Source organism: Lissotriton vulgaris, chromosome 3_1 (genome assembly GCF_964263255.1).
Source record: "Lissotriton vulgaris chromosome 3_1, aLisVul1.2, whole genome shotgun sequence".
NCBI classification, from domain to species: Eukaryota; Metazoa; Chordata; class Amphibia; order Caudata; family Salamandridae; genus Lissotriton; species Lissotriton vulgaris.
In genome coordinates, this window is record NC_141689.1 from 613,772,394 (window position 1) to 613,799,016 (window position 26,623).

Below are 26,623 nucleotides of genomic sequence, written 5' to 3' on the forward strand. Positions count from 1 at the left end.
AGATGCCTGAGGACCCTTAAGAGAGCGGATGGGTAGGCAGAGAGGGGTCATGACTGGAGAACTATAGGTTTTCATCAAGAGTTCGAGAGTGGGTGGCTTCCTATGGGAGTCATTCACTGCTGACACCTTTGATAGGTAGAGACCTGGCTAAGTAGGGATACCATCTAGTGCAGGGTAGGGAAAGCCTAACCTGTAATTTCTTTCCGCCTGTAATGAGCGATAGATTTCAATACGTGTCTATGCTAACGGCACTATTGTTTTTAGAACTGGTATTGATAGTTTCCGTTGTTCGTCTGAGGGCTTTCAGAGAACACGTGTATGTAGTTGGGCCCGTGTATTTGGTGAATCTCATCTTGAGATGCTTGTACTTACAACTTATAATAAACCTTTGAAAGCTAGAAGTTGTTTGTGATCCTTTGAAGCAGAGTCCTTTAATGGGGGAACTAATTTGGTAAAGATGCACTTTATTTCTCAATGACAGGCAATAAAGATTCAGTCGACCAGAGCGGGGTTTTAGATCGATAGTGATAAGGTATTGATCGAAATCTCAGCCCTATCAGTTGGTAGCTATAGAGAATGGTTGCCTTCTTGAGGAAGGTGATCTAGGCCAGGTTAGATTACCCCCAGGCCCCTAGAGATTGATGATCGGAAGAACCGCCCGCGGAAGAAGGACCGGATGACGTGAGACAGAAAAGCAGCAGTATCGGTCGAGAGTGAGTATAAAGGGTCATGCGTGTTAAGATTGCGGTGTCTTGTATTGTATCTATGTTGTAATGTCTGGCGGAGTTGAATGACTGTAGAGAGACTGTGGAACAGGTTGTGAGCGCGCGCAACCGGTGGAAATCTTAGGCTCAAGGAGAGCTTAAGTGGTTCGGGTGTATCGGACACCCAGAAGTAATTATTAACCAGGGTGAAGGGGGTCATGAGGTACCAGTGACCACTCGAAGGACCAGATAGGGGGAGTGAGTGCGCGAGTAACAGACGCTGGTCGGAAGTTACTGTGTGCGTAAAGAACCTATCAGAGAGACGACAGACATCTCGTCAGTTGTGTTAATAATTACAGATAGACTGTGGACGTACAGTCGAGAGAAGTGACCGCTTGGTCGGAAGTAGTCATTTTTCGGTGTGTGAATGGGACGCATGCATGACCGCGAGGAGAGTTGAGAAAGGAGGGGTGCTGCTGCGAAGCGGAGACTAGTGACGTCAGAAGGTGCCGCGCTGGGATTGGTCGGCCGGTGAAAGACCGCGCTGCGATAGGCCAGCTAGCGAAGTCGCGCTAGGATTGGTGGATTGTCATCAGGAAGTAAACAAAGTATTCAAGCTGGAAATCTTGCGCATAATTATGAAGTGTTTTAAATGGTTAAGAGCGCTGTTTAAAAGAGAGCGCAGGGGATCGTACGAGGGGGAAGAAGCCCCGCCGGAGGGTACGCCAGCTCATTACATGGGGGTAAATGTTGGGCTGCACACGATTCTGTGGATTTCAGAGTGGAGTAAGATGACAGATGGAAATGAGGAACTCACGTTCCCGAGGTACGGGACGTATAGATTAGAGGTGCTACACAGACTAAAAGCAGTTATGACCGCTACGAGACCCTTGCCTAGACCAACACAGTTTGAAGCCCTTAATGCATGGATTAGGGCAGCGCATGAAAAGAACATGAACAGACGACAGGAAAGAGTGAAACGCTCGGTAAGAGCAGTACAGGATGCTAAGTGGGATGAGGATGCTAAAAGATGGAGGGCGCATAACATGGAAGTAAACAAATTGTATCCAGTGTTAGAGATGCCCGGAAATAAAAGCCCCCTAGAGGAGGATGACGAGAGCGAGACGGAGGACAGCCTGATAAACAGATTATTGACAGACAGGCCGCCTCCGTATAACAGAGCAGAAGGAGATGCCGAGAAAGGGGGGGGCAATGCAGGAGAGCATGGGCCGCTTCCCAGTTCCGATTGGGATCCCGCTGCAAAGAAAGAACTGTCCCAGCCTAGCCAAGTGCAACAGGTGGTCGGGAGGTTTGTGGTGCAAAGAGCGCCAGAAACGGCGTGTGCCACATCCTACGCATTGCCTGATGCACTACAGGTACCTGTTACCATAGGTCCTATAGTGTCGGTATATGACCCAGACAGGGCTAGGGGGGAAGAGCGGGTACGAAGGGACAGAGAAAGAGCAGAGATGGCAAGAAGGAAGGATACGATCAATTCCCCAAGTCAGTTGCCGATACCAAGAGATTGGAGCACCCCAGCACACACAACAGGCGATCTGGGGGATATTAGATGGCCAGAGGATATGAGGGGACCAGGACGGAAATCTTTTCAGGAGTTCAACGAGTACATGAAGAAATGGGATGAGGCAGTTGAGGCTCAAAAGAACATTATAGCGGCAGAAGCTGAAAGGGAAAGTCAGGACAGCAGAGCCCGGACTCACTGCGGGGCTGAAGAGAGCAGTCCGGAGTGGGACGGAAGGGAGAAAGACAGTAGGGGATTCACCCATTGGGCCCGGAGTGGAGGTAGATCAAAGCTGGAAAATGGGGGCCCTGAGAACGGGGGGGTGTCTCCCCCGATACATAATGAAGAAGACAGGAGGGCTCGGGAGTACAGGGATAGCTTTAAGTGTATCCACTGTGAGCCCAGCAGGAGGGAACAGAGTGGGAGTTGCGAGAGGCCGTACCATAGTCCTTGCGACGACGGACATGAGCGCAGCCCAGGGAATATGGGAAACCAGGAGGGATCGTATCAGATACTGAGTGATACGAGGCCAAGGGAGAATGGAGACCGAAAGCAGAGTAGTAGAGAAACTTACTGTGAGAAGAGAGGAGAGAATGGGCAAGGTGAGAAGGGGGGTAACAGGCCCGTGTTCCATCACCTTCCAAGGTCGGATGGCCGAGCCTGGGATCTGGAGAGATGGGAACAAGAGAGAGCACTCCCCAACTCTCCAGAACCCAAACGTAGGGCCCGGAGTTGGGATGGGAGAGACACCTGTCAACCTCCCTCGAAGGAATTATTGCGAGCAGAAATAAAAGCCAAAAGACTCGATGTCTCCAGCTTAAAGTCAGATCTGGATGACATGGTAGATGGTACCCTGCCCCTAGAAAGAATAGACATGTATGAGCAGGATGAAATTCTGTTCATAGCAAAGGACGTAACTCGAAAGGCGAGAGCAACCCATGAGAAATTAGTGGAACTAGCAGGCAAGTATATGGTAGACCTGTCAAGAACCAAAGCCTTACAAGGCAACCACAGGCTACATTACACAGACCGAGACCTAGATGAGAGGCGAACCATCGGATTGAAAACACACATAAAGGAACTGATCACTGGAATAAGGACATGGAGGGCCCTAGATAAGTGGGAAGAGAGGTGGTCCAAGAGAGGGACCGTTAGGAGAAGTACACTTATGATGACCCCAGGAGGACAGCAGGGAGTAGAGACATACCCTTTGAGGGAAGTCGCAAATGGGACCTACGTCCACGTCCCTTGGAGTAGGGGGGATTTAGCTGCTTTTACCACCTCTTTCCCCAAACTGCGGGAAAACCCTGTGGAGTGGTATAAGCAAGTTGAGAGGTTCGTAAAAATCTCAAAGGTCCTATGGATAGATTTGAACACACTGTTTGACATAGTGGTGCCAGGAGATTTGTGGACCGCATGCAAGGTTAGCGCTGAGTGGCCCATCATAGAGCCAGAGAGAGACGCTAGGACTAATGGGCCGGCTGAGAGTGTGATGGCAAAATTCGAAAGAGTAATGACGTGGCTGAAAGAGAAAGTGCCAATGCAAGACATAGATTGGGTAAAAATTGACCGAACGAGACAGGAACCCAAAGAGACAGTACACGAATACTATGAGAGATTGCTGAAGGCGTTTAAACAGTATAGCGGTCTGGATGTCATGGATCCGAGGGACATAGGGCAGTTTGTGTCCAAATTTGTCCTAGGCCTGAGACCGGATATTAGTTTAATGATCCAGCAGCACTTGATTTGTTGGCAAAACAAACCCCTAGATGAAATACTGAGGTATGCCAGGTACTGCTGTGATGAGATAGATTCTAAGGCTAAGAAACTAAAGGAGAAACTGATGGTGGTACAGATGCAGGCAGCAGGAAAGGGAGGACAGCAGCAACAGCAACCAGGAACCGGTACTGGAGGAAGGAAACAATACAGCCAGAACAAGGGCAATGAGGAGAACTCCACCTTTAGACCTAGGATAGATGTAGCTACCTTAAAGAAAACGACTAGGTGCCACCAGTGTAACGAGCTGGGGCATTGGAAACGCGAGTGTCCCTATAATATTGAGATAGGAGACCAAGAGGTGGAAGAGGAAGAGACTCAGGGTGCGCCTACAAGAGGGATAACGCAATTCCAGGGAAAGGTGCTCAAAGGGGGGCCTCCTCCCCGAGCCCAGTTCCCGCAGGCACCCAGAGTAGGGACTATGGGTAAGACATATAGACAGATGCCCCTGTTTGTAGGAGGAGAGGAATGCTATTATGTGGACCCACTAACGGGACAGAGAGTGGAAAGAGATGACTGCATCCTCGGGGCAGCCCTGGAAGTAGACCAAAGGGGACCCTATGTTGAGGCCGAAGTGGCAGGGTTCCCCACGACATTTCTAGTGGACACAGGAGCCACTCGATCCACGATCAGATCAGCCGCAGTCCCAGGCCTGCCCATGTCGGGGGAGACCATACAAGTGGTGGGGGTCGCTAACAAGAGAATGACCAGTCCCTTGACTGAGCCCGTGCAGGTGAAAATAGGGAAGTACAGTGAGGAGCACCAGTTTGTGGTTTGCGATTCTAGTCCTGTATGTCTGCTAGGAAGAGACCTTTTGTGCAAATTGAACTGCACTATATACTGTACTCCGCAAGGAGTGGAGGTACTGACAAATGATGATGATGCAGACTTTAAAGTCGCGAATTCCAGAATATGTGTGGAGCTGTATCCCACTCTGACAGTAGACGAGCTCCCCTGGGACTTGAGGGAGACAGTCGCTCCAGAAGTGTGGGATTTCACTGGGGAAGAGATTGGGTTGGTGAAAGGAGTAGACCCAGTGAAAATTGTAGTGAAACCTCATGCTGAGTTCCCAAGAACACCTCAGTATAAATTGACACCAGAAACGATCGCAGGTATACAACCCGTGATTGAGTCCATGATTAAGCAGGGAATACTGAAGGAAATCGTGGGTAGTCCATGTAACTCCCCGATTATGGGTCTGCAGAAACCTAATGGGAAATTTCGGATAGTGCAGGACCTTAGAAAGATTAATAACATAGTCGTTTCATGTTGTCCAGTGGTACCGAATCCATCAGTGATACTGTTTCAGATACCGTTCCAAGCAGAATGGTTCACTGTGATTGATCTTTGCCAGGCTTTCTTTTCGATCCCTTTGGACGAAGAAAGCCATTTTCTTTTCGCATTTAAGCTGGAAGGTCGCGTCCTAACATGGTGTCGTATTCCTCAGGGGTATACAGAGAGCCCATCGATCTTCAACCAGCTCCTGAAGAAAAATCTTGAAAGTCTAGTACTGCCCCAGAGGTCAGTTCTGGTCCAGTACATAGACGACCTCCTTGTGGCGTCAGAGACAGAGGAAGCTTGCAGGGTGGACTCTATTGCTTTGTTAAACCATCTAGCCGAAAATGGGCATAAGGTGTCCCCGGGGAAATTGCAGTACTGCCTGACAGAGGTGCAGTACTTGGGACACAGAATTGAGAAAGGGAAACGGAAGGTGTCACCAGACCGGATAGAGGCCATCATGAAGATGAATGCGCCTAAAACACAGAGAGAAGTCAGAATGTTCCTAGGAATGGTGGGATATTGCCGACAGTGGATTGCAAACTTTTCACTGAAAGCAAAGCCCTTGCAAAAACTGACGCACAAGGAAGTGAGTGATCCGGTACCATGGGACAAAGACTGTTTGATGGCGTTCCTGCAGCTGAGAGAGGACTTGTGTCGTGCTCCGGCTCTGGGAATGCCAGATTACGATAAACCATTCTTGCTCTACTGCTGCGAGAGAGAGGGATGCGCGCTGTCTGTGTTAGTCCAAATCCATGGGAATGCCCGTAGACCAGTCGCTTACTTCTCGGCTACTTTAGACCCAGTAGCCGCAGCGTTGCCCGGATGTCTCAAATCCGTTGCTGCAACAGGTGTCAGCATTGAGAGATGTGAAAATATAGTGATGGGGCACCCGTTAGAGGTACATGTGCCCCATTCAGTGGAATTGTTGATGACCAGGACTAAAACTCAGCATCTGACGAATAGCAGGCTCACGCGCTATGAACAAGTCATTCTGGCTGCAGAGAATGTGACCCTCAGGAGATGCTCTGTTTTAAATCCTGCTACCTTAATGCCACTTCCAAATGATATCGAAGATGATGAAGAATGTACAGACCATGACTGCCTCGATGTGACTGAACTATGCACCAAACCAAGACCCGACATCGTAGATGAGCCACTGACCGACCCAGATGAAATTTTCTTTGTCGATGGCTCATGTGTAAGAGACGAAGTTGGGCAGTTAAGAGCAGCTTATGCTGTTTGCACAATTACTGGAGTAGTGGAAGCTGGATGCCTGGAAGGAGTACACTCCGCTCAGGTGGCCGAGATTATTGCCCTGACGCGTGCTTGCCTGGCAAGCAATCAAATCCGAGTCACCATATACACTGACAGTCAATATGGTTACGGGGTAGTTCATGATTACGGGCAGTTGTGGTCTCAAAGAGGTTTCATGACTTCTTCAGGCTCTCCCATTCGCAATGGAGAGTTTGTGCGCCTGTTGTTAGAAGCATTGCAATGTCCAGCAGGTATTGCTGTTGTAAAGTGTACCGCGCATACCAGAAACATGGACTTCGTGTCACAAGGCAATAGATATGCCGACGAAGTCGCACGGTATTGCGCGGAGACAGGATACTCTTTCACAGAGGTGGAAGTGGGTGGAATAAGTGTAAGGACTGAATTAGCGATGATATTGGAAACTGTTGATACTTGGGACGAACTGAAGGAAATGCAAGAAAATGCTCCTGACTGTGAAAAAGAAACATGGCAAAAAGCAGGATGTGTGGTGGGGGAGGCCCATTTCTGGGTTTCAGCAGATGGCAGAGCAGTGTTGCCCAATGAGATGGTGAGCCCAATGGCCCGACAAATACATGGTCCTGTCCACTTAGGAAGAGATGCTATGCTGAGAGTGTTTAGACAGACCTGGTTTAACCCCAAGTTCAGAGTAGCAGCTGAAGCAGTGTGCCAGCGTTGTGTGACGTGCCAGCAGTTGAATGTAGGGAAGAAGACACCAGTTGCACTGAGCCACATAGGGAGGTCGGGAGGTCCATTCAACCGAATACAGATAGATTTCATCGAAATGCCAAGGTGCAGCCGCCTCCGTTATATCCTGGTGGTTGTTTGCGTTTTCTCTAGATGGGTTGAGGCATATCCTACACGCAGGTGCGACACCCTCACAGTAGCTAAGATATTGCTCAGGGAGCTTATCCCGCGCTTCGGGGTGCCGGCCTCTTTGGAATCGGATAGGGGAACGCATTTCAACAGCTCGCTTGTGAAAATGATTTGCGCAGCTTTAAATATTGATCAAAAACTACATTGCAGCTACCGACCGGAAGCTTCAGGAATTGTGGAACAGATTAATGGCACCATCAAGGCCAGAATTGCAAAGGTGTGTTCATCAACATCCTTGAGTTGGCCTGATGCGTTGCCATTGGTCCTTATGAGCCTCCGTAGTACCCCGGATAGGAGAACTGGTTTGTCTCCTCATGAGGTACTGATGGGAAGAGCAATGAGGTTACCTTCTGTCCCAACTGCTGCATTGATTAGCATCACAGATGATATGATCCTGGACTATTGTAAGGGACTGTCTGACGCCATTCATTCTGTGTCCCTTCAGGTGCAGGCTGCCGAGGTACCATCGTGCCAGGACCCTTGTCATGACTTGCTTCCTGGGGATTGGGTCCTGGTGAAGAAGCACGTAAGAAGCAGCTGCTTGGATGTTCGTTGGCGTGGGCCCTTCCAGATCATCCTGACCACAAACACAGCCGTGAAAGTGGGAGGCCTGCCCAATTGGATCCACGCGTCGCATACGCGGAGAGTTCCAGCACCTCTGATAGAAACAGCTCCTCTCTCGGATAGACGTCCAGAGGCGGACCGAGAAGCCATAGAGGGGGCTAGCCAAGCTGTAGAGGTGCCAGAGGAAGCAGGGAACGAGTCTGACCAAGCTGAGGACGGTCAGTACAACAGCGAAACAGACAACGCTACTGAAGGAGAAAGTAGCTGGGAGTACGAGTCAGACACTGACAGGTCTGACAGGGAGCGTGAACCAACGAGGAGAAGAAGGAGTAGAAGGGTACGCGGAGAAGCTGATTGGCCGCAGAGAAGGAGCTCTAGCCTAAGGTCAACTCTGGAGAGAACCCTTCCTCCGATATCAGAAGACTCAGACCCAGAAGACGGTGCTCAGGGCGCTGAAGCACCAGAGTTGAGGAGGTCAAGAAGAGTGCGTGTGCCTAACAGAAGATACTCCACCCCCGAGTGGACATATCTGGTGACAGATGGCTTCGAAACCGGTGACGGGGAGGATCAGAGCGGTGGTGGTGTCCAGTTCTGAGCCCATCGTGACAGTGGAGATAAGATTGTTAGTGCCCGGTGTCGAACAAGAAGGGTCTCTGACATTCATGCTCCCCCGTCCTCCCCGCCTCAGCAAGATAAAGGACATGTTTCTCACAGAATTGCAATTCCCTGATTTTGGTTCAAAGATATCAGCCGCAGAAGAGCACAACCTTCGTCTGGAAATATTGAACTTTGCTGTCGAAGCTGCAGGCGAGCGCCTGATAGTGGATGCTTAAAAGACTTTGTAAATAAACGTGAAGAAAAGAAGATTACCTAGCGCCTAGGAAGCAGAGATTCTTAGGGACTCTCCCTGAGATGATGGAGAAGGGCTAGGGTTGTCTGTATTTGAACTAAAAAGGACTTTGGCGGAAAGGGTTGTCAGCTTCCAGTTGCGTGGTTCTCAGGACAAAAGGAGTAAAAGAGACAGTAAAGGAACGAAGAAAAGGAGGGAACTTTGTGCTGAGTTAAGAGAGAACCACACTATCTGACGAAATGGAGGCCGGTACTCAGAACCGCAGAGCGAAATGTATAATAGGTACACTAATAGTAGGAGTGATAATACTAATAGCTTTAGTGGTAACGGTCTCTTATGTAAAGGGACGTGAGGAGGAGGTAAAGGTAACTGATGTGGCATCTGTAGAAGCGCTTACACCCACCATTGCTGGTGAGAAAGGGGAAAACACACACAAGAAAGCGTTATTGGCTGCAGAAGCCCGCAGGTTACATGTAGATGAGTCCCAAGGTGATTTTAGGTCAAATGCTTATGCAAAATTACTGTATGAATATGTAGATGCCATGGAGGTCAAGGACTGCTATGTCTGCATGCAGTTGCCGGCATCTGTGGACGAAGGCATTCGTTATCATCACCTCCCGCTGACTTATGGCATTACATGTAGCTTATTGCTTAGTATATTTTATGGGAGAGATAGTTTTGAATACTATTTCTCCAATTATGACTCAGTGTTACCAGAAGTCCCAAATTATAAGCAAATGAACAAATGGGACTACTGGAAGAGTGAAGACAGATTGGCCAAGTTCTTCATTCCTTGGATTACATTAGACACTTCACATGCCCGCAGAAATAACCTGACATGTAAGGTGTCAGAGGTCGAGAAGAAGTTCATAGGGCAGGTGGATGATCGGAATAGGAGACAAAAGATTTTGAAGAAATCAGGACAATGGAAAACGGATTGGACCGAAGAAGAAAAGGCACACAAGAGAAAGGGTAGTAGTGGTCCAATAGCTTTAGATAGAACAAAGAGAGGAAAGTTATGTCTCCATAGAGCCAAAACGTATTATGAAAATGTATACGTGGGAGAGGTTAGCTGTGAACATGCTTTCAATTTGGAGTATTACACCAAAGACTTCCTGAAAGGAATGCAAGTGATTCCTAACGTATATTTTGTATGTGGGAGAAATGCCTACGTGAAGCTACCTGATAATTGGTATGGCTCATGTTACTTGGCAATTATCTTCCCTAAAATATATCATGCCCAAGACTTAGAGATAATTGAGGGCAAAACATCATCGAGAGGAAGGAGAGATGTGAGTGCAGAAATGGTTGGAGATGTCTTTGGAGCTGTGTTCCCACTTCTGGGATTAGCTCTTAATGATGTTAAAATTAGACGGCTAGCAACAGTCGTAGACAGGTTGTCTGCCAGTACTGCTCAGTCCTTAATGCTGGTAGAAGGAGAGATGCAATCGATAAGGGCTATGGTTCTTCAGAACCGTCTTGCCTTAGATGTCCTATTAGCAAAAGAGGGCGGAGTCTGTAAGGCTTTGAAGGTCCAAGAATGTTGCACCTACATTCCAGACAATTCGAAGCCCCTTGATAAAGTTATTAGGAACATAACTGATATTCACAAGGAGATCGAAGACTTGAGCAGAGAAAATGTCTGGGAAAAGGTGGGCCAGGGGATAAGTGACGCAGGAGGTTGGCTCACCACCTTAGGCAAAAGCTTTGTGTGGAAAATACTGAAACCTATCATCATAATATTGATCTGTGGGATTGTGTTGTGGGGATTGGTGAAGGTATTCAAATGGTACAGATCAAGAAGGTCAGAGAGAGCTCGAAGTAAACAGCTGCAGAGATTGGCTGCCATACAAGATAGTCAGTACCGAAGTCTGAGGGCTTTGCAAACACAGAAACGGGTTATGCTAGCAATCACTGCAGTTTAAATGTTAATGATGACCCCGAGAGGTCATCAAAGGGGGGAACTGAGAGAGCGCAAACTAACCAAAATGTAGAAATGCATCACACTTATACGTAGTAAGCACAAACCATGAAGAGAAATGCCATGAGTGCTGATAGTAACTACATCTATATTCTGAAATTATGTGGTTAACTTAGAGAATGCATATAGAAGTGGAACTAATGAAGACATGAGTGCAATGTATAACTTTATTAGATGTGATTAATCATGGTCCATGTTAAATGTAGCTGCTAATAGGAAGATGGCGTGCTGTGAGCACGGAAAGAGACAGGCCTCATGCATGGCCATGACAGAAGGAATCAGACTGGTATACCTTTCATTTCTTGGACCGCACTCATGTTATGATTACATTATATTATTCAGAAGGACTATATTATATAGATGTGAGTTCTTTTATTAATTCGCAAAATGTGATACTATGTGATTTTATTCAACGTGAATATTCTTGAATCTATGTTGTGCAGTTGTCAAATGCAAGATGACATACGGAAACGTAGAACGTGGTAGGCCTCAGGGCCTGAGCAAGGCGGGAGGGGGAAGGCGACTGAAATATACAATGTGGATTGCACTAATGTTTAGAATTAATGAGTGGGTTTTTGATTTACAGATGTGTTTACTGAATCAGTAGAATAAGAGTATTAACATGCTAACAATTAAAGAAGAAATCGAATATTATAAAACTGTTGTAGGGCTGGAAAGCTTTAAATGTTGATTTACACGTATTAGTCTGGAAAGGGGAATGTTGTGACGCAGGTGGAAAACCATAAGATTTGGGACTTGGCTCCAAATGTCTGTCTGGAAGAGAAAAGGGGGTATTCAATTATTAAATATGAATAGAAGCCTGTTCTTGAAATGGACCAGACATGTAGGAGGGTTCCGGAATGTTTAAGGGGTATCAGCGGGCCGGAGAAGCGTCTGGAAAGCAAGGTCGACTCTAACCGCAAGGCCTCATCATGGAAACAGCCAGAAGCTACACCACGTGAGGGGCGTCTCACGAGGGGCGTCCTAAATGTTGTTGTGATTTTGTATTAGGGACAGCACCCCTGGGTGGAGTTAGAGCAGATGCCTGAGGACCCTTAAGAGAGCGGATGGGTAGGCAGAGAGGGGTCATGACTGGAGAACTATAGGTTTTCATCAAGAGTTCGAGAGTGGGTGGCTTCCTATGGGAGTCATTCACTGCTGACACCTTTGATAGGTAGAGACCTGGCTAAGTAGGGATACCATCTAGTGCAGGGTAGGGAAAGCCTAACCTGTAATTTCTTTCCGCCTGTAATGAGCGATAGATTTCAATACGTGTCTATGCTAACGGCACTATTGTTTTTAGAACTGGTATTGATAGTTTCCGTTGTTCGTCTGAGGGCTTTCAGAGAACACGTGTATGTAGTTGGGCCCGTGTATTTGGTGAATCTCATCTTGAGATGCTTGTACTTACAACTTATAATAAACCTTTGAAAGCTAGAAGTTGTTTGTGATCCTTTGAAGCAGAGTCCTTTAATGGGGGAACTAATTTGGTAAAGATGCACTTTATTTCTCAATGACAGGCAATAAAGATTCAGTCGACCAGAGCGGGGTTTTAGATCGATAGTGATAAGGTATTGATCGAAATCTCAGCCCTATCAGTACATCCATGAGAGGTGCTGTCTTCCAGAGCGTTTTCTTCGCACGGATGTTTTGCTGTGTGTGTCTCTGAAGTTAGTTTTCGAAAAGTACATTTTTTTAACCTACCAAAAAAATCTGTGCAATCAGTCTCTTTTGGAAACTACCGTGGTCTGTTTTGGAAACAACGGTGGTGCCCGAAAAAAGACATATGGATACCTGCAGTAGACGAATAACAATCCCCACTTAGACCATTCTTTGCATGTTACAAATGTTTCTGGGTTTCACATTCAGTCAGGGCATTGATATAGGCTGTGACAGAGAACCCAAACTAAGCAATGTCACTCGTATATGGATGGCCATCCTTCTTTGATGTTGCGCTTAAGCTCCTATTCCAAGTGGCCAGGGGCGTAGCTTGGTCGGTAAAACTGGAGGGGGGGGGGGGGGGGGGGGGGTGGAGGGTTTGAGTGAACTTTAGATTTTCTGAACAATCACTCTGGCAAATGATAGCAAAATACATACATGAGAAGCAGGGCATGGGGGAGTTTAAGCCGCAGTGGAAAGAGAGAGCAGTACGGAGTGTTGGGGGTACTAAAAACACAATATTTTGTAAAATAGGCAAAAAAAATGTAAACTTCAAAATCAGAGGAGAGAAAGAGAGTGTGTGCATGTTTTAGTCTGTGTGTGCATGTAAAAATCCCAGGTGAAATCCGACAGACACTTCATAATACCCAACTTAAGCACCTGTACCCAACTATTTACAAGAGAATACATTTACTAGGGGGGTGTAACATCCCAAACACCCCCTAAAGCTATTCCCTTGCCTGTAAATATCCTCATTATTTCAATCCTCAGATTTACTGTTATGGCGCTTGGGGTAGGACAACAGGCAGGTGTACCTCCTCCATTAAAGCGTAGGAGAGTTGACCCACTTAAATGGACCCAAGATATAATATAAAATGGTAATTCATTACCATTTTATTTTTCAGCCTCCCGAACCGAAAGTCAGGATGGGGCGGAGCTTAGTGAGAGCAGCAGCAGGGAGGAGCATTGGCTGCTTGTGCACTTTTCAAAGTACGCATGTCCCTTTGACTGGCCGTCTTGTGACGGCCAGCCAGGCATGCGTACTTTGAAACCTCTAAACCAGCTGTTTCAAGACTGTTAGGTTATAGCTCGTGCAGGCCTCCAGAGTGCTGTGGAGCGTCTAGACAGGCCGCTCCCTCCAATCAGGGTGCCTCTCTCATGCTGGTGAGTGCAGCGCACAGATTGGTCAAGGAATTTGCTGTGGCTTGCACTGCAGTTGCGACGAGGTCCAGAATGACGAGGCCCTGTAGTGAGCTGTGTTCTTTATATATTTTAATTTTAATTGCATGCACGCCCCCATTTATTTTTATATATATTTTTTTCTACACCTACAAACTCCCCTCCCCTCCCCAGCCCCCCCCCCCCCCATATATTCCAGCCGCCAATGATAACTAGGACAGCACGTTTTTGGGAACAACACGCAGAAGTTAGACTTACCCTTTCGATTTCAGCATGCTTTCTTCTAGGATTCCACTAGCAGGCTTTGCCTGTTTGATACAAGCGAAATGTCAGGGTGGAGTACCGAGAAGCTGTGTTCCCGCTGAACTTGTAATAGCGATAAGCCCATTATCTATTGTTACCAGGGCCTCAGAATTAACAGGCCACTCGTTGTGAGGGCCCAAAAGTGAGGGCACAATAGCAGTCGTTTGCTAGAGAGGACACTCGAGCAATTGTCCCAGCCAGACCAAATGCAAAGAACTGGAGGGGCTGCTGAATATGAAAAATCTGCAGCATAGGAGTGCACTTTTTACTAAACACATAAACCTGCTTCAACCTCGCTGTAGCTCGAGTGCTAGCAGAGGCTAACCCCCAGAGCTTTCCTAGCCGCTCAGTAACATTTTATGTGAGGAGGCCCTGTCTTGGTTTCAAGCCTTCAGCCAGCAGGGAAGGGAAGTGCATCCAAGGCAACAGGGGACAGGAAAACACTTGTTCAGCAACACCTGCTGATGCAAGGTTGGCATTGGCAGGGCAGCTGTCGTGGGCAGGCCTCCAAAAGAGCTAGTGACCTGTTTCCTCGGGCACATGAAAACTAACCAACACTTTAAAGAGCTTGCAAGTGGAAAAATATGAAAGCTAAATTGAGATGCCTAACACTCTTTCATTGCCTGAAATTCTAGCCTCTCTTTCATTGGCTTAACTGACCGCACCATGGTCTTTCTAACGCATCTTGAAAAACCTGTATCATCTTTGTGTGCATTTCTTACTGCCGAGGCCACTGAAAAGAGTCCCAGAAACTCCAAAAGCTGCTTTGGGACTTCAAATGTAATTGTATTTTTAAGAATTCACTTTGTTAATTTAAGTGATCAGTAATTTTCGAAAAAGTAACCACGGCAAAGTAAAGTTATAAGAGGCCACATTGAGCCAAGTGACTTACATCTTGAGTCACATATTTGTATTCCAATTAACCCCTGAATAATAATTATGTTTGTGAAACTTATGAAACAAAAATACCATATTTTCGAGTTATGTCGAATTCTCATCCAGCAATACCACCAGAAGAAATATCAATACCACACCTTGGCCCCAATGATGAGCTTGTGAGACTTATGTGCGAGGATACTGAGTGGCGTGAAGTAATGTTTCCGGACGATATCATACATCTGGCATTGCGAGTATTTGCGTTTTGATGGGGGGATCACAAGCAAACCTGGAATTGCCGAATCCAAATAGTCATGCAGTATCCCCATTCATAGCACAAATCTGCTTCAATTTACCACCTGCGGGAAACAGGTGGTAAATGCAAGTGGAAGGGCCGGTGCAGGGCAGGTAGGGGAGGACACCGGGAAACAGCAAAGATTGTGAGAGGGTGGGGCGAGCATTCAGTGTTCCTCATGGAAGGGGTTGGGTGGGGCCAGGGGTTGAGGCTGGGCTGCTCTGGGAGCCCAAGCCTTATCTGATATTACCAACTAGATTTTCCAGCTTGCAAACTCATGTCTGGTGAGCCCACACCATAGGAATCCTGGTGCAGAAAGGCTGAGATGTGTTCCACCAGGGAGTACAGGTCAATCACATTTATAGTAGGCCCCTTGGAGTTTCTTCAGGGAGAGATATTACTCCCTTAGTTCATATTCAGAGTTCAGACCATCGAATAACCACAGTAAAAGTTTGAATTCCTTTGTGTGCGCTTCATTATGCCTAGTTTGTTCTTCCTTATTTCATTCATTATGTCATGAGGCATGTTGTCACACTGAAGCACCCACCTCCTCACAAAAGTTTATTTTTCTTTTCCATGAAAAACCTTTACAAAGCCCTACCCACACTGTTTGTGTCACTTTTTGGTGATACCAAGAAGATATGTCACAACCATCATGGGTAGGCGGGCAAGAAGTCGCAAATAAACCCAGGAAGAACACACTAGGTATGATGAGTATTACCCCAACATTACTGCTGCATCTGCGTCTTCCGTGGTTCATTCACTGCATTACCAGTGCATTTGCATCTTCCTTAGTTCATTCATTAGATCTCTAGGTTATGCCATATAAAAAAGCACACGTTGTGGCATGACCATCTCTCTATTCTGTTTTTTTACCTTTTAAAAAGAACACAAATATTTCACTGCAATTTCAGGGAAATGTATTGAATCCTGATACCACTGAAGACGGCAACGCTCGACCCACACCCACCACTGTTGCTGTCAGTATCTGTACTAGGTAATGAGTGATAAAGGTAACTGGTGAGGACCAAGCAGCTGTCTAACAAGCATCAATAAAAGAGATACCTAAATTTGTACCCAAAGGTGCTTCTAACCCTCTTGCTGAGTGATTTTGAACAATTGGAGGGAGACTACTCTTCCATCTTATAAACGTTTCACATCTACTTAATGTGGCTAGGGCTAGTTTAGTCCCTGTCTAGGAAGATCCAAAATTTACAAAAATTCTTTAACTGAATGGAATTCAGCTGTGTGATATTGTAGGAAAGTAGGATCTGCTTCTTATGATTACCCCCCCCCCCACACTTTTTTGCTAAATGTGATACTGTTTTTGACTAGTCTGACTGGGATCCTGCTAATCAGGACCCCTGTCTATCTGCTTTCTCCCTAAACTGCTTTGTTATGTACTTAGGTACACTCCAAATTGGATACTGGGGTACCCTTATCAGTCCTTAGTATATGGTACCCATGTACCCAATGCATAGGTACACCAGAGGCCTCCCATTGGCTGAAGCATGTATTATGCCACCCATGAGAGGCCATGCAAAATGGAACCTACAGCCCTGCCATTGCAGCCTGTGTAAGTTGGTGCATGCAGCACTTACTTAAGATGTAGGTCTACTATATCTAAGGGTGACTACTCTTAAAACCTATAATCACCCCAATAGTAGGCCTTGACAATCCTGAAGGCAGGGTGCTTGGTTCTAAGTGAGATGGTGCCACTGCATGAGCAGGACACACCTGCAGCCTACGAAGTCCATTCTCCCGGGTTGTTAGTGCAGCGGCCATTTGTGACATACAGAGTGGCATTATGCTACCACGTGATGACCAGCTCTAAAACAGCTGAAAGTAACCCTATCGTGCTTGGTGTCAAATATTGTGGAATCATACCCACACACCGGTGCCCAGTAACCCTGGGCGTAGGACTACACTACGTTCGCGTACTTTGTGAAACTATGCGCTATGCGTATTGCGCATAGCACAGTGCAAAAACGAGTAGAGTGGCGTAGCGGGCATTTTTTGCTTGCTCGCAGTCCTCAACTTCAAATTTGCGCCCGTGAGCGAGCAAATGACATCCCGGCGAGACTTTTTCTTCATTCGCGATCAGCAACATCAAGGTGCCAATCGAGAGCGTGGAAAATAAACCTCCCGGCGAGATTCTCAACGCGGGGAGGTCAGATTTCTTATTGCGAGTGGTCACGTATGCTCGCGACCGCTCGTGATGAGAAACTACCAGTCCACGTTGAGAAAACTGACGCTCGAGTACAAATCTAATCGAGCGGCAGAAAACGACCGCTTGCACTGTGCAAGTATCCGGCACTGTGCAATCAGTGCGAACAGCATTTTCCCTACCGCAATACGCAGTTCGCGTAGCAACGCGTAGCGCGACTACGCTAACTACGCCCAGGTTTAGTAACCAGTGTGGGAGTTATTATTCCACCCCTCAGAAGCGAGCTATGTTGGGTCCCTTGTCTTCCCAGTACGAGCCTTCTAGTTCCGGGCAGCACAAAATGGTTACTGACGACCAGAGACACATTTCTGCCCTCCTACTGCTGAGCCAAGCTCGAGCAGAGGAAGGTGGAACAATAGGCATCCTGTCACAGGGAGGTCTGACCAACTCCCAGATAGGATTTAGTGTATTAGGGCTGGGTGGACGCGCTTGCCAGTGAACAAAAGTCTGCATGAGGGGCACATTTGGTGTCCCTGCATATAGTCCAGTTCAAACCAGTCCTGGGAGCCGTTGGCTCCTGCTCTGGCGCGAAACTGGACAAAGGACATGGGAGTAACCTCGCCACTGTCCAGACAGCTGGTTTGAATCCTCAGGCGTTGGATTGCATGCCTGTGTTAGGTGTTGCATCAGAGATTTCAAGTGAGCTTGAACCCAAAGCTCTAAAAACACAGTTGATGCAGTATAACCCTGGTCGCTCATTCATGCCTGAATGGGTACTTCTTTGGTGGTCAAAAGAGCTGATATTCTAGATTATAGAATCTCCATCTTCTGTTCAGGTACAAACACTCTGCCTAGATGTGTGTGAGAAAATCATCCCCAATGTATTGCAACATTTGGGACGGCCGCAGATGAGATTTCTGCCAATTGATTAGAAAAGCGTGCTGGAGTGAAATTGCACATACCCTCATCTTTTGGAGCCCCGCCAGTTTTGAGGGTGGTGCTTGCAGCAACCAGTTGACTAAACAGATGTGTATCATGATTACTTCAATGTGTAGTAACCCCATGAACCCCTCCCATGCTGGTGACGGAACCGTTCCGTCACGCCCCTCGGGTGGGCTGTGCTGGTGACGGAACCGTTCCGTCACGGCCAGCTCACCGCGCCTGCGCGGCGCTGATTTCGCGCATGCGCGACGCATTCTATTGAGCGGGCGGGCCGTGACGGAACCGTTCTGTCACAAGCACAGCTCACCCGAGGGGCGTGACGGAGCAGTTCCGTCACCAGTGTGTGAGCGCCGTGTGCCCCCCCCCCCCACCCCTTAGCACTGCGGCGGAATAGCCGCCGCAGCGAAAGGGTTAATAATGGTACCAACATGTTAGATTTTGGACCAAATGGTAGTAATGTGAACTGGAAATGACATTTGCACACAGCAAGGAACACAAATAAGCATATTTATATATGCATCATGTGTGTCCAATGATGTCATGAATGTCTGTTGGCAAATCATTGGCCATTGAGTCATTGGTCAATTAAAGTTCTTGAGGTAAAGCACTAATCTCAATCCTCTTGGTGACTTTGTAACCATGAATATTATTGAGTGGAATCCTGAATCTCACTCTTTCTTTGGTGCAGGCTCTATGACCTTGGCACAAATACGATGGACAATCTTTTGAGCGTCTGATTTTTGCTAGGTAAACCCTCATCAAAAATAGGTGGGCAAATAGCACTCATGCACTAATTTGTATCTCTGATTACTAAATCACATGTGTCAATTGTACGTTATCCCCATTCTACACTGCACAAAGCAGAATGAGTTGCAGTTTAACTCTCCTAGCCAATAACTAACCCCCACATTTGGTATTTACCAGTTTGCTCCAAGGAAGCAGTGCAACTTGCAGACCTATTTAACCATGCCCTGGCAAGAGGATTGAAGGCGACACCCACCTTCCACTTGCATAGCAAATGTTCTAAATATAGTCTTCTATGTTAGGCTTTGTAGCAAGGGACCACGCCCCCCTCCCCCCCCAAATATTTTTTTCTTTTAATTGCTTTGCTGGAAGAGGAAGCTCTGCAAGAGCTTCTCCCACTGATGGGAAGCATAATCACAGCGTTGGCACTGAAGCGCCGCTGATGGCTCCATCCACAGTCCCACTACTGACTGATGTGTTTTTACTCTTATGCCCACTCCCACTATACTATGCATGTGTTTCTTACTTGCTCCCTTCCCTGTGGAACTCTCATGGGATCACCTCACAGTCACTCCTTGGTGGTCAATAATCCGCACTGCCCCTTTTATCCCTGTGCTATCCTCACTTCAAATAACTGACTAATATCCACCACTGAGATTACTTTCATATTTCACCATACTCATTCACCACTAATCCTTTATGGGCTTCCGGAGTAGCGTACTTCAACACCCCATTAGGGGTAACAAGCGCTATATAAATGCAAACCTTTTGTCCTCCTCTATCCTTCTGCTTTCATTCCAAATCCAAATACTGACTAACCTATCCTCCACTTAAAATGTACTTGCATGTTTCACTATACTAATTCAACACTAATCCTCTATGGGTCCCCAAGTAGCGTGCTACTCGCCGGAAAAGCGTTTTGACGCCTCGTCAGGAGTAGTAAACGCTATATAAATGCAATTACAATACAATACAATACATGGCACAGAGGTGGTCATTCTTTGTAACTTGCGGTCATCCAGTAGAGGATGCCTTACCCTGAAGCTTTGCATCAACTAGTGTCACTTTGTGCCCATAAAAAGCTTTTAAAAATGCGAGCCACGTTGCTTATTCTATAGAAGCTGCTGCTCATCCTTTTTTTAAAAAGTATTTTATGAGTGTGTCGAAATGTTTTATTTTTCTGACGTTTTGCATTTTTTTTTCTCTCTTAAAGATTTCATTCCTGATCTCTGCCTACATCAGCCCAAAACTTTCCACTGAGAGCTGCTCGGCGTTGGGAGGTGTTGCACACTACCTGTACCTCTGCCAATTCAGCTGGATGCTCGTCCAGGTTAGTACCTCATTGCTCGGCTGGTTCATCTGAATGAATGATTAGACAGCGCCTGTGAATGAGTCTCCTCCTAAAGTGAACATTCAGAGTGAGTGATTGGAAAAGTTCATAAGCGGCGTTGCTCAACACGTACAAACCTTGCTGAGGCATATGCATGTTTGTACAAAAGGCGCCAGTAAAACTGAAATATTGATGCGGGGATGGCAGATGAGTGATTTACACACGGAGGACGAGTCAAGTCTGGAGACCCACCGCTGCCATCTATCGGAGAGCAGGGGAATAACTGTGATATTGCAGTCTTCTGAAACAGGCTAGACCGAGCTGCTATTGGGCAGTTACCTTAACAACTGCAACGTACACACTGCATGTAACATTTATATACACTTCAAAACAATACTGTGCATTAATTTCAAAGCAATGGGTTGTAAAGTACAAGTGCCGCGTGCTTTCTTCCTTACGCGATGTAATCCATTGTTCAAACAATGCTTTTCTGTTAGAGAAGAAAATAGTGGTGCATGAACATATTTCACTGGTAATTCCTGGTGTCCAAACAGACATAGCGCTCCGAGGAGGGCAGTATTTGGTGATGCATATATGATTTTAAAGAATAAATTGTATGCAAAAAGTGTAGTTTAAAGGAGACCATTTATTCTTATGAATATCGTTTTCGTTTTGAGTACATTTTGTTTGCACGGAGGAATATGCAACGCCCAGTTAGTTCAGGGCACTTGCAGAACACAGTGCTTTAGATTATGTTCAAATTGTCTGTTGATTTGCTTGGTATGAATGACTGTCCCCTCTGAACAATCGTCAAAAAAGAAGGTTCACGTTTTTTCCGTTCAAGGACGCAAGACAACATTCACACCTGGACTCGCACCACTAGATTTAGGTTCTTAGTGGCCTACAAACAGGGATTATCAAGACAGACACACACCAGTCTAGCTACATAGGGGAATATTTATTAAAGAGCTGCGTTCCCCTTGCACCCGCAATGGGGCGCAAGAGCGACGCAACACTTAAGATAGATTTATCAAGCCACGCCAGGCCACCTTCAATGGCCCTTCACGGCGTACTAAATCTAGAAAAATGCAACGCTGCACAAATCGCTGTGTTGCATTACTCTTCCCCAGGGAGGTGTTCCATGGATGAAGCACGGGTGTTCCCACACAGTCACCCATGGATTTAGACACATTTCCATAGTTTCTAACACTGGTAGACCTAGGAATGCGTCAAAATGCAATGCCTCCCCAGGGGAGACGTAACACGGAGAAATACCTTTATTTCCTCTTGTTCATTACTCTTTCTATGTTGGCTTAATTCTGCAGCACACACAGAAAGAGGAAAATGCCTCAGGGTATTGTTTTTGTGCAGGATGGTGCCCCTTCCTGCACAAAAACAATTCTTCTTACTACACAAGCGTTGGCGCTAAGTAGCCACAAGGACGCCAGTACAAGGAAGGGACAGGAATGCATTGTATTATGTTCAATACAGTGCACTCCTGCTCTTTCACATAGCACAGCAAGGTGGCTTGCTGTGTTGCGTAAAAGCTACATAAATATGCCCCAGCTTTAGAGCCTGCCCACAGATAGCTGTGTTCACAACCAGAATAAAAACAAATTTTCCATTACTTTATCACATGGTGTTGCTGGACCTAAACATTGTAGGAGATACCTCAATCTGCAAAATATCCTTTAATGGGACGCCATCTTCATCATTTCTACCATCAAATTACTGTGTTTCCTGCATAGGGCTGACTTCCACGACAGAGTCTACATGCTTTCTCCTCTTATGGAAGCATGGCAGTTCATGTCCTCTGATGCTTATGAAGCATATCGTGTAGCACTACAAATGAGGCAGGTGTCTGAAAGTAGTAGCTGTTAGCTTCCCTTGTTGAAATTCAAATTTCAGTCCAGTTGCGTTCCAGATAGAGACAAGGTTTGAGAACGTGGGCAATGTCACAGCTAGCAACACCTCCAGCAGGAGGAGCGTGGGTAGGAGGGGAAGGGAATGCCTTCTAAGATCACTTCCTATGGAACAAGATAAGGTGAGAAATTATGAACAGCGACTGTAGTCGTGAAGAAAAACTGCATTGTCAGGTACCTCATAATTCTTATCATCTGAGAGAGATGTCTCATAAATATCATGGAAAACCAGCCAAACATTTCAGTAGTAATTAGGGAGCATATTTATCAAACAGTTGCATTACCCTTTGCGCCACGCAATGGGCCACAGGAGCAACACAACTCTCAAGTTAGATTTATAAGCCAAGCAAGACTACCTTGCGTGGTCCTGCGTGACTTGCTAAATCTAGAGTAACGCAGCACAAATCACTGTGTTGCGCTACTCTGACCCAGAGAGGCCTCCACAGGTGGAGCGTGGGTGTTCCCAGATTTACCATTACTGGTAGACTTGGAAATGCGTCAAAATGCTATGCATCCCGAGGGAAGACATAACAAGGAGAAATATCTTTATTTCTCCTGGTTATTTCCTCTTTCTATGTATGCTGCATTCTGCAGCACACATAGCAAGAGGAAAATGCCACAGGGGATTGTTTTTGTGCAGGAGGGGGCACATTCCTGCTCAGAAACAATCATGCTTGCAACGCGTGGACCCTTGTACTGCAGTGCAGAGGGGCCTGTGTTGGTGCTAGGCAGTCAAGAGTGTGCTAGTGCATGGTAGGGACAGGAATGCACCGTATGATGTTCAATACGGCACATTCCTGCCCTTTCACGCAGCGCAGCACGGTGGCTTGCTGCATTGCTCTGCTTGAAAAAAATTATAAATTATATATATAGAAATTATAAATTAATTATAAATATGCCCAACAGGCCTTCTATTTCAATTCAAAAGGAAGTTTTTGTGCTTGTTAGAAAATGCACTGCAGAATGTTTGAGTGCACTGCTAAGTGCCGTCAGGAGCATTAAGAAAAGGGGGTGGTGATGAACAGAGTGTCTGAATTAAGCAGACCACTCTTACCCAGTCCAAAGATCAGGGCTTTATCCATCACCGTTTTTTAGCTCACTGCACCATCCCAGCTCAGAACTTGGCTATATGCAAATTAGTCTGACCCTGGCCCAGTGCATCATGGGAACAGAGCAGACCAAACTACCAAGCCAATTCTTATACTGGGAAGGAAACAAGCTACCGGGGACCGGTTTCTGGCATTTCAGCCATCTTCGGCCCGGCTTGCTTGAATCCTGATGGTGCAATGAGCTAGGGACTCACATCTGAGTATACCCTTCCACGCTTATGGTGGACAAAAATGATTCAGAAAAGGGGGTGGTGATGAACAGAGTGTCTGAATTAAGCAGACCACTCTTACCCAGTCCAAAGATCAGGGCTTTATCCATCACCGTTTTTTAGCTCACTGCACCATTCCAGCTCAGAACTTGGCTATATGCAAATTAGTCTGACCCTGGCCCAGTGCATCATGGGAACAGAGCAGACCAAACTACCAAGCCAATTCTTATACTGGGAAGGAAACAAGCTACCGGGGACCGGTTTCTGGCATTTCAGCCGTCTTCGGCCCGGCTTGCTTGAATCCTGATGGTGCAATGAGCTAGGGACTCACATCTGAGTATACCCTTCCACGCTTATGGTGGACAAAAATGATTCAGAAAAGGGGTTGGTGATGAACAGAGTGTCTGAATTAAGCAGACCACTCTTACCCAGTCCAAAGATCAGGGCTTTATCCATCACTGTTTTTTAGCTCACTGCACCATCCCAGCTCAGAACTTGGCTGTATGCAAATTAGTCTGAACATGGCCCAGTGCATCATGGGAACAGAGCAGACCAAACTACCAAGCCAATTCTTATACTGGGAAGGAAACAAGCTACCGGGGACCGGTTTCTGGCATTTCAGCCGTCTTCGGCCCGGCTTGCTTGAATCCTGATGGTCGCGACCTCGCGACCATCGCACGCCAACATAACCTCAACATCATCTCCTACGCCGACGACACTCAACTGATCCTATCACTCACCAGAGACCCTAACACGGCCAAAACCAACCTACACGAAGGAATGAAAGAAGTAGCCGAATGGATAAAGCACAGCCGTCTGAAACTGAACTCAGACAAAACAGAAGTCCTCATCTTAGGTACCTCCCCCTCCGCCTGGGACGACTCTTGGTGGCCAGAGGCCCTTGGAAAAGCACCCATCCCGACGGACCACGCACGGAACCTGGGCGTCATCCTGGATTCCTCACTCTCAATGAACAGACAAGTCAACGTCGTTTCTTCATCCTGCTTCAACATTCTTCGCATGCTCAAAAAAACATTTCGCTGGATCCCTACCGAAACTAGAAAAACAGTCACCCACGCTCTGGTCACGAGCCGACTGGACTACGGAAACACCCTCTACGCCGGCATCACCGCAAAACTCCAGAAAAAACTACAACGCATCCAGAACGCCTCAGCCAGGCTCATATTAGACATTCCGCGTAAAGAACACATCTCTGATCACCTGAAAAACCTACACTGGCTCCCCGTCAATAAGAGGATCACGTTCCGGCTCCTAACCCACGCACACAAAGCACTCTACGAAATCGGACCTGAATGTCTCAACACACGACTATCCTTCTACACCCCCTCCCGCCAGCTACGATCCTCCAACCAAGCCCTTGCCACTGTTCCTCGCATCAACAAAACCACCATGGGAGGTAGATCCTTCTCCTACCTAGCAGCTAAAACTTGGAACTCACTTCCCACTCACCTTCGCCTTACTCAGAACCACCTAGCATTCAGAAAGCAACTCAAAACGTGGATATTCGACAAGTAACTCCCCACCCTTCTTCAAGCGCCTTGAGACCCTCTGGGTATGTAGCGCGCTATACAAATCTTTTGACTTGACTTGACTTGACAATGAGCAAGGGACTCACATCTGAGTATACCCTTCCACGCTTATGGTGGACAAAAATGATTCAGAAAAGGGGGTGGTGATGAACAGAGTGTCTGAATTAAGCAGACCACTCTTACCCAGTCCAAAGATCAGGGCTTTATCCATCACCGTTTTTTAGCTCACTGCACCATCCCAGCTCAGAACTTGTCTATATGCAAATTAGTCTGACCCTGGCCCAGTGCATCATGGGAACAGAGCAGACCAAACTACCAAGCCAATTCTTATACTGGGAAGGAAACAAGCTACCGGGGACCGGTTTCTGGCATTTCAGCCGTCTTCGGCCCGGCTTGCTTGAATCCTGATGGTGCAATGAGCTAGGGACTAACATCTGAGTATACCCTTCCACGCTTATGGTGGACAAAAATGATTCAGAAAAGGGGGTGGTGATGAACAGAGTGTCTGAATTAAGCAGACCACTCTTACCAAGTCCAAAGATCAGGGCTTTATCCATCACCGTTTTTTAGCTCACTGCACCATCCCAGCTCAGAACTTGGCTATATGCAAATTAGTCTGACCCTGGCCCAGTGCATCATGGGAACAGAGCAGACCAAACTACCAAGCCAATTCTTATACTGGGAAGGAAACAAGCTACCGGGGACCGGTTTCTGGCATTTCAGCCGTCTTCGGCCCGGCTTGTTTGAATCCTGATGGTGCAATGAGCTAGGGACTCACATCTGAGTATACCCTTCCACGCTTATGGTAGACAAAAATGATTCAGAAAAGGGGGTGGTGATGAACAGAGTGTCTGAATTAAGCAGACCACTCTTACCCAGTCCAAAGATCAGGGCTTTATCCATCCCTGTTTTTTAGCTCACTGCACCATCCCAGCTCAGAACTTGGCTATATGCAAATTAGTCTGACCCTGGCCCAGTGCATCATGGGAACAGAGCAGACCAAACTACCAAGCCAAATCTTATACTGGGAAGGAAACAAGCTACCGGGGACCGGTTTCTGGCATTTCAGCCGTCTTCGGCCCGGCTTGCTTGAATCCTGATGGCGCAATGATCTAGGGACTCACATCTGAGTATACCCTTCCACGCTTATGGTGGACAAAAATGATTCAGAAAAGGGGGTGGTGATGAACAGAGTGTCTGAATTAAGCAGACCACTCTTACCCAGTCCAAAGATCAGGGCTTTATCCATCACCGTTTTTTAGCTCAGTGCACCATCCCAGCTCAGAACTTGGCTATATGCAAATTAGTCTGACCCTGGCCCAGTGCATCATGGGCACAGAGCAGACCAAACTACCAAGCCAATTATTATACTGGGAAGGAAACAAGCTACCGGGGACCGGCTTCTGGCATTTCAGCCGTCTTCGGCCCGGCTTGCTTGAATCCTGATGGTGCAATGAGCTAGGGACTAACATCTGAGTATACCCTTCCACGCTTATGGTGGACAAAAATGAT

The 26,623-nt window shown here is 46.9% G+C and overlaps 1 protein-coding gene across 1 annotated transcript in view; it reads left to right on the plus strand.

Annotated features, from left to right (window-relative positions):
• ADGRV1 (adhesion G protein-coupled receptor V1) overlaps window positions 1-26,623 on the plus strand; it is a 1,865,288-nt gene that overhangs the window by 1,401,093 nt on the left and 437,572 nt on the right. Inside the window, exon 85 of the mRNA XM_086963519.1 lies at window positions 20,205-20,321. Within this exon, the coding sequence (XP_086819645.1) occupies window positions 20,205-20,321 (117 nt within the window). The remainder of the gene's footprint in view (window positions 1-20,204; window positions 20,322-26,623) is intronic.